This window comes from Trichomonas vaginalis, chromosome VI (genome assembly GCF_026262505.1).
Source record: "Trichomonas vaginalis G3 chromosome VI, whole genome shotgun sequence".
Lineage (NCBI taxonomy): Eukaryota > Parabasalia > Trichomonadida > Trichomonadidae > Trichomonas > Trichomonas vaginalis.
In genome coordinates, this window is record NC_067208.1 from 2,642,933 (window position 1) to 2,658,187 (window position 15,255).

General features: G+C 29.5%; 5 protein-coding genes and 1 pseudogene across 6 annotated transcripts, besides 2 other annotated features; 5 read left to right on the forward strand and 1 right to left on the reverse strand.

Moving 5' to 3' along the window:
* Positions 1-2,011: part of a mobile genetic element that runs on past the window's edge.
* On the forward strand, positions 358-1,800 carry TVAGG3_0794640 (MULE transposase domain-containing protein; the record flags this gene model as incomplete). The annotated part of the gene is made up of 1 exon (XM_001308058.2): positions 358-1,800. One exon carries the CDS (start codon positions 358-360, stop codon positions 1,798-1,800), a length of 1,443 nt encoding a protein of 480 aa, XP_001308059.1.
* Positions 2,012-5,039: 3,028 nt separating the features above from the next.
* Positions 5,040-15,255: part of a mobile genetic element that runs on past the window's edge.
* TVAGG3_0794660 (uncharacterized protein) lies at positions 5,197-6,303 on the forward strand (the record flags this gene model as incomplete). The annotated part of the gene is made up of 1 exon (XM_051247094.1): positions 5,197-6,303. The coding sequence occupies one exon, from the start codon at positions 5,197-5,199 to the stop codon at positions 6,301-6,303; it is 1,107 nt and encodes a 368-aa protein (XP_051082569.1).
* TVAGG3_0794670 lies at positions 6,382-8,103 on the forward strand (annotated as a pseudogene). Its single transcript has one exon. A coding segment is annotated over exon 1 (1,722 nt).
* Positions 8,556-9,857, forward strand: TVAGG3_0794680 (DNA/RNA polymerases family; the record flags this gene model as incomplete). Its single annotated transcript, XM_051247095.1, has 1 exon — positions 8,556-9,857. One exon carries the CDS (start codon positions 8,556-8,558, stop codon positions 9,855-9,857), a length of 1,302 nt encoding a protein of 433 aa, XP_051082570.1.
* TVAGG3_0794690 (uncharacterized protein) lies at positions 11,072-11,503 on the forward strand (the record flags this gene model as incomplete). Its single annotated transcript, XM_051247096.1, has 1 exon — positions 11,072-11,503. One exon carries the CDS (start codon positions 11,072-11,074, stop codon positions 11,501-11,503), a length of 432 nt encoding a protein of 143 aa, XP_051082571.1.
* On the reverse strand, positions 12,575-14,338 carry TVAGG3_0794700 (keratin-associated protein family; the record flags this gene model as incomplete). The annotated part of the gene is made up of 1 exon (XM_001308057.1): positions 12,575-14,338. One exon carries the CDS (start codon positions 14,336-14,338, stop codon positions 12,575-12,577), a length of 1,764 nt encoding a protein of 587 aa, XP_001308058.1.

Sequence of the window (15,255 nt, forward strand, 5' to 3'; positions counted from 1 at the left end):
AGTACTTTTAAAGTTAATTTCAGAAAAAATTTGACACAATGGTATCCGGCACATACAAGTGGTGTACAACCAAAATATAAGTTGGTTTAAACATATATTGCTATATCTCATGATCTTACTTAGTACTTTTAAAGTTAATTTCAGAAAAAATTTGACACAATGGTATCCGGCACATACAAGTGGTGTACAACCAAAATTTCATATCCCTAGTTTTACATTTATGTTTAGTTTTATTTCACCTAATTTTCAAAGATCATAATTGAATTAGATGGCCAAGCTATTCAAAACACGACCAAGCTTATCAAAATAAGACCAATATATTCAAAATTCTTTATTCTTTCAAATCATTTCATTTTAATGCAGATCCAAGATCACGAACTCACATATATCGAGTTGCTTAAGTATGGAATGCAACAAGAAATCCAAGCAGGTTGTAGTTATTCATATAAAACTAGGAAAGAAAGAAATCAAATCCAATTTAATTGTAAGTGGCCGAATTGTCCATGTCGCTTCCTTGTTGATACACTTCCCGATGACAAGTACCACATACGAAAATGTATTAACACCCACAATCATTCTGCCCCTTTTCCAAACAAATCACAACAAATTACATCATATTTTTATAGATCTTATTTAACAAGATATTTTGAATCAAATCAAGACCGTGTTTACGCACAATTAAGGTGTTTCAAAGATCTTAATATCCCATTTGATAGTGGGATCATTCCGGAAATGTTTCAACAATCTACAGATGCTTTAAAAAAGTTTTCTAAACGCCTTCATGCAATCAATACCCGTTTCTCAGCGGATGATGTTACATCTCTTGCAATTTTTGTCGACATGGTTAAGAGTCATTCTCCAGATGATCTCATCGAGTTTATTCATGAGCCAGATCGTATGATTTTCTATTACGCCCCATTCGAAGCAAATGCTTTTTCACATCAAATACAAACTTATCACATTGATTCCACTTATAAGCTCTTGCGCTCTCGCATACCATTTTATGCCGTCACTGGCAAATTCGCGGAATCAATTGTTTTTCCGTTTTTGTATTTTTTCGTTTGGCCCGACACAAGTGAAAATATACAAGTTTGTCTCACAGCATATTTTGGCTCCATCAATCGCGAACCATCTTATTTTTCAATGGACTGCGCACCTCAAATCACAAATGCTGTTGAAACAGCCATCCCCTTATGCCAGATCATTTGGTGTGGTGTTCATGTGTTGCGCGCTGTTATGAGAAAGGCTGAAAAGTTTCAAGATCGTTCCAACTTCGAAACTTTCTATAACTTAATGAAGTTATTGGTCTTTGGTTCTGAAGAGGAAGAAATTGATCCTGATGAAGTTTACAACAATTTAGAAGAAATTTTAAATGAGGAACCTGCTGCCCGTGAATACTTTGACCGACAGTGGCGCCATCATCTTGACAGGTGGATGCTTCGCTATAGAAATGAAGGAGATGGAACAAACAACATCTCAGAATCACATTTCAAGGTTTTGAAGCACCAGTACTTCCCAGAAAGGCGAAATCTTCGACTCGATGAACTTGTCATCGAGTTATATTCCAGTGTTGTTCCTTCATTCCTGATTAAGTTGCAAATTAAAGGTCTGGATTCAGAGAGAAGTGTTAAAGTTATCAAAAAAGTCACAAGAGATTTCGAAGAAATGACACAATTTAAAAAAGTCGAATGCATCAGTATGCTTGAAGCTGTTCAGAAAGGTCTGAAAAATGATACACTTGATCCCAACATTGTTTACTCAACATTAAAAATATTATTGCAAAGAAAACATTTGATTTAATAAACATTTAATTTATTATAATTAATTTTTTATTACAGTATAGTAAAAAATGCTATAAATAAATTATTATATTTTATTAAAATGTGACTTTTAATAGTAAGTGAATAAAATAAATCAGGAATTGGGAAAGAAATAAGGTTAATTAAAAATAATGAAAATTACAAGTTTAAGGTTAATAAAAAGTGACAATGGGCGAGTTTGTCCCCCACTCATTAACAACTATCAAACAATATTTTTTATGGGATGCTCCAAAATACGTGAACTATATCTTCCCAATACAGTATCTTTAATCGACAATTTTAGATTCTTAAATAACACTAATAATTTGAAGAAGACATTTTATTTTGGGACGAATGATTTTTCAATATTTACAAGCTTGCATAATGAAACAAATCCATCAGTAGTTGTTTACGTTTCTCCTTCTTATCCATCAGATTTTTTTGGAATTAATCGAGTTAAAAGCATTTCCGACTACATGAAATGCACCATCACTAATAACCAATTACATAGCATTACACTTGCTTCGTTGCTTAACTCAATCACTTCTATATTTTTGATGTAAAAGTTATTCTGATAAAAAATTTTACATTTTTTTTTCTGAGATGCGACTCTTTCATTGACAGATCCTAATATTTTTACCACTTCTTACAACGAAATTAAAGGGTTTTGGATTGTAGGAAGCGGTAGAGAAAATAACAATGGTTTTAAACCAGATGTAATTGTTCCTGAAGTTATTAATCTTCCAGGTTTTATTGATGGCAATGAAATCAAAGGATTATCATATGGATGCTTTCGACACAATACAGTAATTCGAGAAATAATCCTTCCAGAAACACTTGTCGAAATTTCAGATACTTCAATCGCCGACGTTAAAAGTTTATTGAGAGTTACCATACCATCTTCAGTCAAAGTTATAGAAGCCTACTTTAGCACAAATAATAATTTACAATATGTTATATTTAAAAAAAATTCATCATTAACTATAATAGGTGAATATTTTTTATGGGGTTGTTATAAAATACAGGAGTTATATCTTCCAAATACAGTGTCTTTCATTGAGAGCAATGGCTTGTTATGGAATGTCAAGAATATCAAAAATATCTTTTATTTAGGAACAAATGATTTCTCAACATTTCCAAATTTGCTAAATTTAACGCTTTCTTCAGTAGTTGTTTATGTTTCTCCATCATATCCATCAGATTATTTTGGAGTAAAGCGAGTTAAGTCTATTTCAGAATACGTGAAATGTACTATTGGCAATGACCAATTATACCACATTCTATCGATTTCGTTTCTCAACTTATTCTATTCATTCATTTTAGTTTGAAATAAAAATTGACATTGATTTTTCACTTCAAAAATTGAGGGAAAAGTCACGCGAAAAATTGACATTTTTTTCTGATCCCATTATTGTCAAATTTCTTTATTTTTGAGATGAGAATTTTCCATTGACAGATCCTAATATTTTCACTACTTCTTACCTTAATTGGAAAGAATTTTGGATTGTTGGAACTGGAATGGAGAATAACAATGGGATTAAACCTGGCGTTACTATTCCAGAAGTTATAAATCTTCCAGGAATTATTGATGGCCATGAAATCAAAGGATTATCATACGGATGCTTTCGCGGAAATGAAATAATTCGAGAAATCATATTGCCCGAGACACTGGTAGAGATATCACATACTTCAATCGCAGATCTACATAATCTAATCAAAATTACTATTCCATCCTCAGTTGAGATAATAGAGAGTTGGTTCAGTGGTCACCTTAATTTAGAAAATATCATTTTTTCAAAAAATTCTTCCCTTACAACAATACACTCTAATTTTTTACTATATTGCTACAAACTCAAAGAATTATACTTGCCGAATACAGTTGTATCCATTGAAAACGAAGGATTTTTATCCGAAACTTTTAATTTGAATTCAGTTTTTTATTTTGGAACAAACGATTTTTCAACACATACTGATTTACTCAATGAGTCACAATATTCTCTTCATATCTATGTTTCTCCATCATATCCCACAGATTTTTTTAGTGTCAAGCGAGTTCGAAGCGTTGCTGACTATCTAAGATGCAGTTTAGCTTGTGATCACTTGTATTCTCATTGGTTTACTTTATTTATCGATTCGTTTTATGTTTTTGATTTGTCATAAAAAGTGTCAATAAATTTTTATATTGAAAGTTTTTTCTTTGTAAAGATTTGGCCTGGAATACCAATAATGATAAGATATAAGAGATGGCTTATAGAACATTAGATTGTTAATATAGTCGGCTATATATCAAGCTAACGAACTATCTTAGCTTTGATTAACTTCTAACAATATTCTCATTATTCAAAATGATGCATTTTCTTGATATTGAAAACGTGACATCGACTCTTTCTGATTTGTTCCTATATTTGGTTTCTCTTAGTGAGAATGAAATTGTAATTTACGATTCATGCATCTGACTTAGCTGAATCATAAAATATCGATTTTATGATTTTTTTTTGATTTTTTGAAATCCAGATATAGTTCAATTTAATAGAAATTGAAATTTGGAATGATAGTTAACGAGAAAGGGCAATTTTAAAAGTCTGTTCAGAGCGATCATTAGTAGTATATGTGGAAGGGTTTAGTGACTTTTTTTGTTACATCTATATATAGACGATGCATTAAAATATAATTTATAAAAATTAACATTAATTTTAAAATAATTTATTTTTTTATCTTTTATAAAAGAAGCTATATATAGATGATGTCAGATATTCCGCGATTAATTAAACATTGTTTAAATCCTGAATGGGTTAAACTTCAATTTAAAAATGAAGATTGTGAATTATTAAATGAATATGAAAGCCAAAATAAGCTAATGAGGTATAAATATAATGATAAAGAATATTTAATTTCATGGAATCAATGGAGTCATAATCAAAGACCTCATAAACGAGAAGAAGAAATTGAAAATAATGAAATGGAAATCATTGATGACATTAAAGAGGATGGAATTCCTAAATTTTGTAGAAAAACCTTTAGAACTAAGTTAGGAGCATATAAACGTAGAGTATTAAATCCTGAATACATAAAACATTTATTTAAAAAGGAAGACTGTGAATTATTAAACGTTAATGAATATGAAAATGCTAAATCAAAATTGAAATATAAATATATTGGAAGTGATGAAAGGTGTAAAGATAAAGATAAAGTTTATTCAGTTTCATATAATAACTGGCACACGTTAGGGATAAGAAAACATTTAGGAGATTATGGGAAATGTTCTGAATTCTTTAAATCTAGTATATACGAGAGAGTAAAAGAAATTAGAAATAATTATTTTCATGAATGAAAAATAAACTTTGAAAATTCATGTCTTACATTTTTTTGAATAATTTATTTTTTTATTTAATGATAAATGAGCGTCACAACTAACAATGTTAAAAAAATGGAATTCACAAATGAGGAAATAAAGGATATATTAGAGGAGGCAGGTTATGAAGTTGATAAATATTATTTAAGAAATTGTCAAAAATTTGCCGAGTTATTAAATGATTTAAATTATGATGGAAAAATGAATAAAGATGATGTTATAAATTTCTTATATCCCACATCTGAAGAAGAAAAACCTAAAGAACCTGATGTTTTCCCTGAATATTATGAAGAACGGATTAAAGATGATGAATATGATGAAATTGAAAGACTGGAAAAAATAAGAGATGAAATAGATGAAAAAATTAAGGAATTAAGAGAAGTTGAAAAATATAATGAAAATGAAGTAGAGGGTTTAATGAATATCCCAGCTTCAGAATCAGAAGTACAGAAATCTCATGAAGAAAGATATAAAAATTACTTTTTGGAATCTACTAAAAATTTATTAGATGGTGAAATAAACGAAACACTTTCAGAAGAAGGTACTAAATTTATTCGTAAACATAAGTTACAATTTATTGATAATGAAGAATACCCCTGTATATTACTTTCACCTCCTCTTGATTCTGAAAAATTCAAAAAAGCATTGAAAAATGTAACATATGCAACAAATACGATTAAGAAAGAAGACCATGATATTTACACAAATTATTATTTAAATAAATGCACGGGTGTTGATAAAGTTTTTGATTTATTAGATAAAATATCAAAAGAAACAATTGGTACATATAAAATTTTATGCGATTGTGGTTTCATTATTGAAGATACCAATAATGTTTCATATGAAAGAACAGCACCGAAGGAAGACGAAGTGGAAAGGTCTATACCATTCGTTATTAAGAATATAAAAGATATGAAAACTTATAAGCATTATATTTATTCATTTATTTCAGAAAAAATGGAAGCAACCCATAAAACATCATCTCATCATTTTATAGCTATTCATACATTCCTTTTCAAAGTTGTGAAATTAAATAAGACAGGAATTAGATTTAATGTATCAGGGTACGCATTCTTGAGTAAATTAAAATGTATTCGTCACGTCGCAGATGATAAAAATTTATGTGTTCTTAATTCATTTTATGGACTTTAGCCCTGGACTCTCTGAGTCTCGGGCTTTAAAAAATAAAGTTTATTTTTATTTATTTTTTTAATTTTTATTCTTACATAAATGAACAAAAATGGAACAGCTAAAATGAATGATAATCAAATAAGAGCAGAAGGTAGAAGGTTATTTAAACGCTTCTATAACATTCCTGATGGTGTTAATCCTAAAACTCGTAGAAGCTATTTAAATGAAGCAATAGATGCATATGAAGGGTTTGACATTTCATCAGAAAGTGAGAGGTTAGCAAGAATGTTAAACGTTAATATTGATTTTTATTATTGTGACCCTCAACCAGAAGACGTAGACATTAACAAGGTAGACTTTCCATTAGTGGATTCAATAATGATAGATCCAGAATTTGAAACAGTAAATATTTTATTAACACAGAGTCCATGTGGAAAACTTCACGCTGACAGAATAACAGACGTTGAAGCACTCACCGGCTATAAAGTTTGCCCCTTTTGCAAAGAAGAAGTATATTCTATCCGTGATGATCCAGAAAGGAAAAACCAAAGAAGATTTTTAAAACATTGTGAGAAATGTAAAGAAAATAATGGAAGATTAATTCAAGACGTTCAATTGCAAAACACACAACAACCATATGCACCACATATCACGAAACAGAAGATATATCAATGGCTATTAGCACATAATTTGCAAGAATATTATAAACCAACAAGATATTATATTACTTTTGACTTCGAAACATTAGAGACTAAAGAAGAATTACAACTTTCTGAGTGTGCAACTTTGAATGCTTACTTAAAACCATTCATGGTATCATCAACTGTCAAAATAAAGCCGCAAAGCGGCGAGGTCGTAGACCGTGATAAAACATATACGAGGAATTTTTGCTTAACATCAAGTGATTCGTTCATCTCTGATTGGATTGAATTTTTATTTTCAACCTGTTCATTAGTTGCTAAATCAAATATTGAACAATATGAAGAATTAATGAAGTCACAAACATTAAATGAAAAACAAAAGGAAGTATTTAAAGAACTTCTAGATGAGGAATTCAATAAAGTGAATATCATAGGTTTTAATTCGGGAAAGTTTGATTTAAATTTAATTCTTCGTGATTTAAACACCGCAAAATGGAAAATAAAATCAATGCTGGGTTCATCTTCACAATTTAAGCAAATCATTGTAAAGAAAACAAACGTTCCATATGAATTGAGATTTATTGACATCAGAAATTATATAGCGGGTGGGACATTAGACCAATTCACTCAAGATTTCGGAAACAATAAATCACGTGTTAAATCCTTTTTCCCTTATCAATTCATCACATGGGAAAATTACGAAGAAGAATTATATAAAGAGGAACCATTCACGAAAGATTCATTTTATTCAGCATTAACTCAAGAAACTATATCAGATAGTGATTATCAAATATATCTCAATGATGCTAAAAATTTTAAGAATAGATTAGAATATTTTATTCATTATTGCAATAAAGATGTTGAAATTATGATTGACCCAATTGATAAAATTATTGAAGAAACATTTGTTTATAAAATTGACATGCTTCATAATCTTTCTTTATCATCGAATGCATCAATGATTCGTTACGCTTTAGCATATAAAGACTTTAATCCTAACGAAAAATATCCAGAAGAAGAAAATGTGGAATCAAGTTTTGAATTAACGAAAAAGTATTGGAAATATAAAATTGAATCATATAAGAAACAAGATGAAAAAGCAGAAAGAGATACTAAAAATAATGTTTCAATGGATGACTATCAATACTATCACATTTAATCCTTTCATCTAAATGCAAAATGTGTGGTAAAGCGTTTACATATGCAAATAAACCAACATTGGATAGAATCGATAATGAAAAACCACATACCAAAGAAAATTGTCAGTTAATGTGTTGTTATTGCAATGTCGTAAAATCAAATAAAGATGAAGATGTTCAACGTTTAAGAATCAATTTAAGAAATTATACATTAAAAAATAATTTACCAATGACTTTAGATTCAGTTGAAGCTTATCACATTCTCCGTAATGGAATTACTGGTGGTCTATCAAATGTTCAACATCGTGTTAATCTTAAAGGAATCACGCACATTAATAAACTTGCATATAATCCAGAAACTAAAACTGTATCAAATGAGGACACCACCAACATTATGACTCATTTCGTTGGAGTTGACTTTAATTCATTATATCCTTCATCATTTTCATCTAATCCTCATGATTTCATTCAATATACTGACCATAAAATGTATATGCCGGGAAGATTGAATGGTGTTATCATTTGTGATACAGCAACAAAGAAAGCAAAAGCACTGGGAATTATTAGAAAGAAAAATACTTTATTCGTGGCTGAAGTAAAGGGTCACATTGATGAAAAATACATTAATGATTACATAAACTTTTTACCGATAATAAGAAACTTAGATATTATCACAGATGAAAAAACAATTGGCAGTTTTATGTATAATTACATGAAATCAAACAATCTACCAGTTGACCAGAAACAGAGAAAATTAACTCAGTTAGCATCAACACACAACCAATATCAATCATTTTCTTCTTATTATCTTTGGTATCTAATAGACAGATTTCATTTTATCATTGATGACATTCAATCAATTTTAACATTTACGAAAAATACTTGTTTTAATGAATTTGCGAACGAATTTATGAACGAAAGACAAAAGGCTGAATTAGAAGGAAATAAAGGAAAAAGTTTATTTTGCAAGATTTCACTTAATGGATCATATGGTTACGATGCAATGAATACACAAAATTACGCAAAGACTAAAATAATGAATGCACAGAAGGCACACGTTGCATGTATGTCAAATAAGTTTAAAAACATAAGAGAAATAGGTGAAGATACGTATCAAGTGATGCTTAAAGATAGATTTTATAGATGTGATACATGTTTACAAGAGGCATTCTTCACTTTAGATAATGCAAAATACTGGTATTTGGTTTTCATTTATGATTTTATGTATAAATGCATGGATGTTAATCGTTTTCATTTCATTGAAGGTGATACTGATTCATCTTATTGGGCTATTGCTGGCGATCCAAGTCTTCCTAACACTCAAGCATTTCAAGCAATTGTAACCGATAAACAATTTTATGATAAAAACATTTACAAATTCGCACCTTTTGATTTCTTCTGTTTTGATGAGAAATTTAAACCTAAATTAAAGAATAAAGCTGAAGAAAAAGCACATGAGAAGAAGTTATTGGGTTTAGCAATTGAGAAACAAGGTGATAACATGGTTGCTTTATGCCCTAAGTGTTATACTTCATTCAACGGTTCAATTGATGGAGGTGATTTTAAAAAGATTGCACAAAAAATGAAAGGTGTTAGTTTACGACAAAATAAACAATTAACACCTAAAAATTATTTGGATATAATAAATGATAAAGTGATATTTGATGGTCAGAATATTAATTTACAACTTAAAAACGGGTCAATGACTCGCTTAACAATTGGTAAGACTGCATTAACAGGAGCACACACTAAGGCTGTATGTTGTGAAAATGGATGTTGTATGCCGTTTATTTAATACAATTTTAAATTTTATTTTTAATGAAATGCCACAGAAGAGACAAAAGGAACCGTTAATAATGGTTTTGTACTATGATTCAAAGAGGTGGGCACCCTTAAAACATTTATTTTATTTTTATATAAATGGATAACACAGATTTAAAAATTTTAATTGATGATTTAGTATTTAATCAAAATTTTCTTGATTATTATGATTTAAAAGCATATCTCCAAAAATATAATAAAAATATAACGAGTGATGATATGGAATATTATTATCCATATTATAAAAATGAAATTTTGAAATATCATGATAAAATAATTTCTAAAATTAAAGACAAAATTAAAAATAATGAATATACAAAGGGAAAAACTAAATCACAGCTTAAACAGTTGAAAGATTTCAAAAATAAAGTATTAACAGAAGAAGATATTGATGAATTATATAAATTATATAATCCCGAGCCGCAAAAGCCAAAGGAACAAAAACAAATGGTACAAAACGCCCAGGTCCTTCAGACCATAAATGATGCACAAGCTTTAATTTATGATTCATTAGTTAAACCATATTCAGCCCGACTTTTAAATGAAGATCAACTTTTGGAATTCATCCTTCAACATAAACTCGAAGCGGGAAAGTATATCAAACCTTTATATACAGCATATTTAAAACAAATGAATAGAATACATCCAGAATTAATGAAGGAGGGAATGAAATCCAAAATCAAAGCAGATAAAATTAAACCACTTACAACACCAAAACCTCCAACGATAGTAGTACCTCCTCCTTCAGTTAATCCTTCATCATTCACTTTATTATATCCATTTCAAACATTTAAGAAGCAAAAAGATTTTAAAAAGGATTTCAAGATATTAAATAAACCAATTGACCCAAAAATTCAACCGTTAAAGGAAAAATTTAGTCGCCCTTCATTTGCTCCATATCCATATTCATACGAAATCGATCATCTGGAATATTCAAAAGGAAACGTTACTTATTTATTTGCCATTAACATTAACACCAGATATTTATATTGCATTCCGGTGAAAGGGAAAACAGAACAGGAAACAAGAAGAGCTATACAATACTTACTAGATCATGAAAGAGTAGATAATATAAGGGGTGATGGTGATAAAGGATTTCAGGCAGCTATGGCTCATTATTTCCCACAAATTAATTTTTACTTTTCATCCTCTCCATATACGTTTCATAATAAAATAGTTGATGTGGTAATGAGAACTCTTAGAGATGCGTTAGGGGTTAATGGTCAGATATACTGGGATGGAAATCATGACTCCATCATACAGCAGTTAGTATATTATTACAATAATACATGGCATAGAACTATAAACATGAAACCAGTGGAAATGAAAAATGATATTTCAAAAGAATGGGAATATATTAGAAAGCAAATGGAAAGGTTAAATGATGTTAAACGTGAACAAATTAATTCGGGGCTCATGAATTTTAAACAAGGAAATAAAGTTTTAATTCATCTCGATTATGGAAAAACTGATAAATCAATGACAAAAAGAAGACGAAGATTTGACACAATAGCTGAATTTGTTAGATATATTAACGGCAATGCATTAGTTGAAGTTGACAATAAATTAATAGAAATTCCGATTTATTTTATTACTCCATTATATTTAAATAATATTTAATTTTTTTTATTTCGTAAGAAAATGAGTGACAACAAAGCAGTCAAGAGTCCAGACAATGAATATAAAAAGAAACTAAACAGAATTAAATCAAAAATATGCTATTACAAAAAGAAGTCGCAATGCAGTGGGGTTGAAAATGATAAAGAAATAATCGAAAAATTAGAAACTTATCGTTCAATCATTAAACTGAGTGAAGCAAAAATAAAAGAATTTAATAGAATAAATAAATTGATTGGAAGAGATGAATTTAATAAAGATGAATTTTTAAACTCAATCCAAATTTAATTTTTATTCCTCTTTGACAACATCTCTCTTTCCATCATTACTGCATAACCACATTTTCTCAATTTTAGTGGTTTGTTATTTTTAACATGTTCTTGCATCATTTTTATCATTTCCTCCCTTGTTATGATTCGTGGTAAATTTTGAGCTTGTGGGGTATTCATTTATGATAAAAATAAAAATTTGTTATCACTTATTTTATCGTTAATGTTTTTAGGTTATTCAATAATTAATTATTTTTGAATAACTGAAGGGGTCACCAGGTCACCAGGTGGTCACCAGGTAATTTAACTTCTCTGAAAAAATGTGACAACATGACATTTTGACAACATCACAGGAGGAAGGCAGTTATGACTTATTTTTGAATAACTGGGAAATAAATTTACGTCAAATATGCAATTTATAAAATCTTATGTTGACAGGCTACGTAGCACAGTGGTCTAAGGTGGTGTTATGGAGGGGTCAAGGTCTGTGGTTCGAACCGCGACGGCGCCGTATTTTCTTATTTTCTTTGTTTGTCTTGTTTGTCGTGAATAAAAAGTGTCATAAAAGTGCTCTATCTTCCACGGGAATAAATAAAAAATTTACTTTATTTCTTCTTTATTTCTTCTTTATTTCTTTGTTCCCGTGGAAGAAGGGTTTTGCTGTTTTTCTCAGCCGAAATCAATGATTTTTTCATTTTTGGAATCCTTAGCGAATGAGGAATAAAAATTTAAATTATGCCGTTCACTCTTTTGGAGCTCAGGACTTTCAGTCCGTTCTAAAGTTTGTTTCACAAACATTGAGCGTTCAATAAACACGGTACCATGCGAATACAGTCATAAATGGTGGCATATAATCTTCACCCAAGCCTGTTGGATTTGTTGTGAAAGTATGGACATGATTTCCTCCTGGTTCAGTTGGTCGAAAAGTCTTTTTTGCTGAATGGTTATAATCTGGAGATAAAACATCATAGCCAGCATAATATTCTGAGTTGTATAATGGGTGGTCTCTTAATGAGTGGCTATGGTCGCCAGAAAAGTTTGTAGTTCCCGTATGAGTGTGCGGTGGAAGGTTTGCTTCAGTAATTTTCTTCGAACCTCCTGTTTCCTTTGAAGAGTTCGCACAGTATAAGAATTTATCTACAATCTGCTTCCACGTACCGAAACCCAGAACTGTTGCTGGATTTGTTGAGTTCATTGACGTATATATTGAACCAATGGGGTAAATCATCTCAAGAATTGTATTTAATCCATTATGAATATTGAATTTATTATATAATATTGAATTTGGGTGAGTATTTAAAACTGGTCTTGTTATCAATATTAACGTATTATTTTTGAAAATTGCTTTTCTAACATCTTGAAATTTTGTGATTTCAGACCAGTTTCTTCCATCCCTACTGATATTTACTAAATCACCACATCCTAAAGCAATGAAATACCCATCAATATAAAATAAATTTGTAAATCTATAATTTTGAGTAAGTTTTGGAGTGAATGAATAAACCAATTCCCAATTTGATAAATCCTGTGATAAATAAATATGTCTGTTATAACTTACAGGATATGAATAGACCATTTCACCTGAAACGAGAACATAAACATTTGATCCATAACATAAAGCTTCAATGTCTCCATCAGCTTGAAAAATTTGTTCAAATTGACCTTGTGGTATTGAAGATGATCTATAAATTTTATCATTTTGTAGGATAAAATACATGTTGTTAATGTAATACCACTTACTTGTATAATCAATTTCCAAATCTGATGACATCATACTAAACATATAATAATTTATCCCATCCTCACTAATGAAAATTTGATTGACTTCATAAATTAGTACCCATTTATTATTAACGCATCTAATAGGATTATTTGAATATTTAAATTTAGCATCTTGATTTAAATTACATTTGAACCATTGGATACAATCGAATGAATAACAAGGGCAAAAATCATCTTCAACCGTTATCATTCCCATAAATTTACCGTTATTATATTCAACATATAAAATTCTTGGATTAATGATTGGCTTTCGTGTATCAGGATTCAAAACAGATGGAGTAAATGATTCATAGTTTTGAAAATCATTTGTTTTAAAATAATAAAGCACTCCAGCTGTATAAAATAAATACATGGTCACTCCATCGAAACATATCCATTCAAAAGAATCTATATCAAAGGTTTTATCTGATGATTTCATAAAATTTAAAAATGGTGGAGTAAAATAGACCTCTGATTGTTTTATTTCTTCATTAACAAATGATATATTAGCTTTCTTATTTAACTCACTATCCACATATTCCTTATCCGCTTTCTTCCCTAACTCATTGTTAACATAAGTTTTATCTGCTTTAAGGTCTAAACATTCTGAAACCCATCCTGTATCAGCTTTAGTTTTAAGAATCTTCGATGTCCGTTCATGATACCATTCAACCCTTTCTATAATTTCATTATCTTTTTCATTAACATATTCATTATCTGCTTTCTTCATTAATTCACTAGCCACAAGTCCCTTATCTGCTTTCTCCTCTAACTCACTATCCACGTATTCCTTATCTGCTTTCTTCATTATGTCATTTAGGAAACCTTTTATGAATTCCTCATTTAAATTAAATCTTCCAATCTTCAAAACTTTAGGAAATGCATTTAATGCGTAATATCTTTGTTCTTCTGGTGGAATTGATGTTATATCATCCGTTATTCCTTTAATTTTTGAATTCATAAATAAAATTTCTTTTATATTTGATATCACTGCACCACCTTTGCAAACGAATTCGAAATGGTCATTTTTCAATACTATCTCCAAATCTCCATATTTCAACATTTGCGTTTGTTCTGCCGTCTTTGAATTATATGCATATATGGCGTATGTAATGGTCTGTGCCTTAAGTTGTTGTGGTTGCTGTTGTTTAATCATTTATTATGATTTAAAAATAAATATTTAATCCGTTATCTCATCACCTATTTTTTCTATTTGAAATTGCCATAATATTTCATTCATGAATTCTAAATCACAATCAAATAGGTCGTTATTCTAAATTTAATATTTGATAAATCTTTTGAATGAAGAATAAATGAATTCCCGGATAATTGAAACGGATATGATAAAGAAAATATGTTTAAGTTGATGGATAAAATGTTTTGTATTGATGGGTAAGAGTTAGGGTCTAATGTTTGATGTGAAAATCTCATTGGGGTATTAACTTTATCACATTTGATTAAAATGAAATTGGAACCAGTGTCAGAATACAAAACATCCCCAACATCTTTTTCAAAATTTAATATCCCCAACAATGAACGAAGATGAGGAGTACAAAATTTAATTTTCAGCGGAAATTTAATAAGGTTATTTATTTCATCAAGTTCAAAAAGTTTATCAGGTTTTGATTTAAAATTTTCTTCATACCATACGATAAATGATTCATTTAAATAACTTAAAATCATGTTAATATCCCATTTCGTTATCACATTATTTATATGCATATC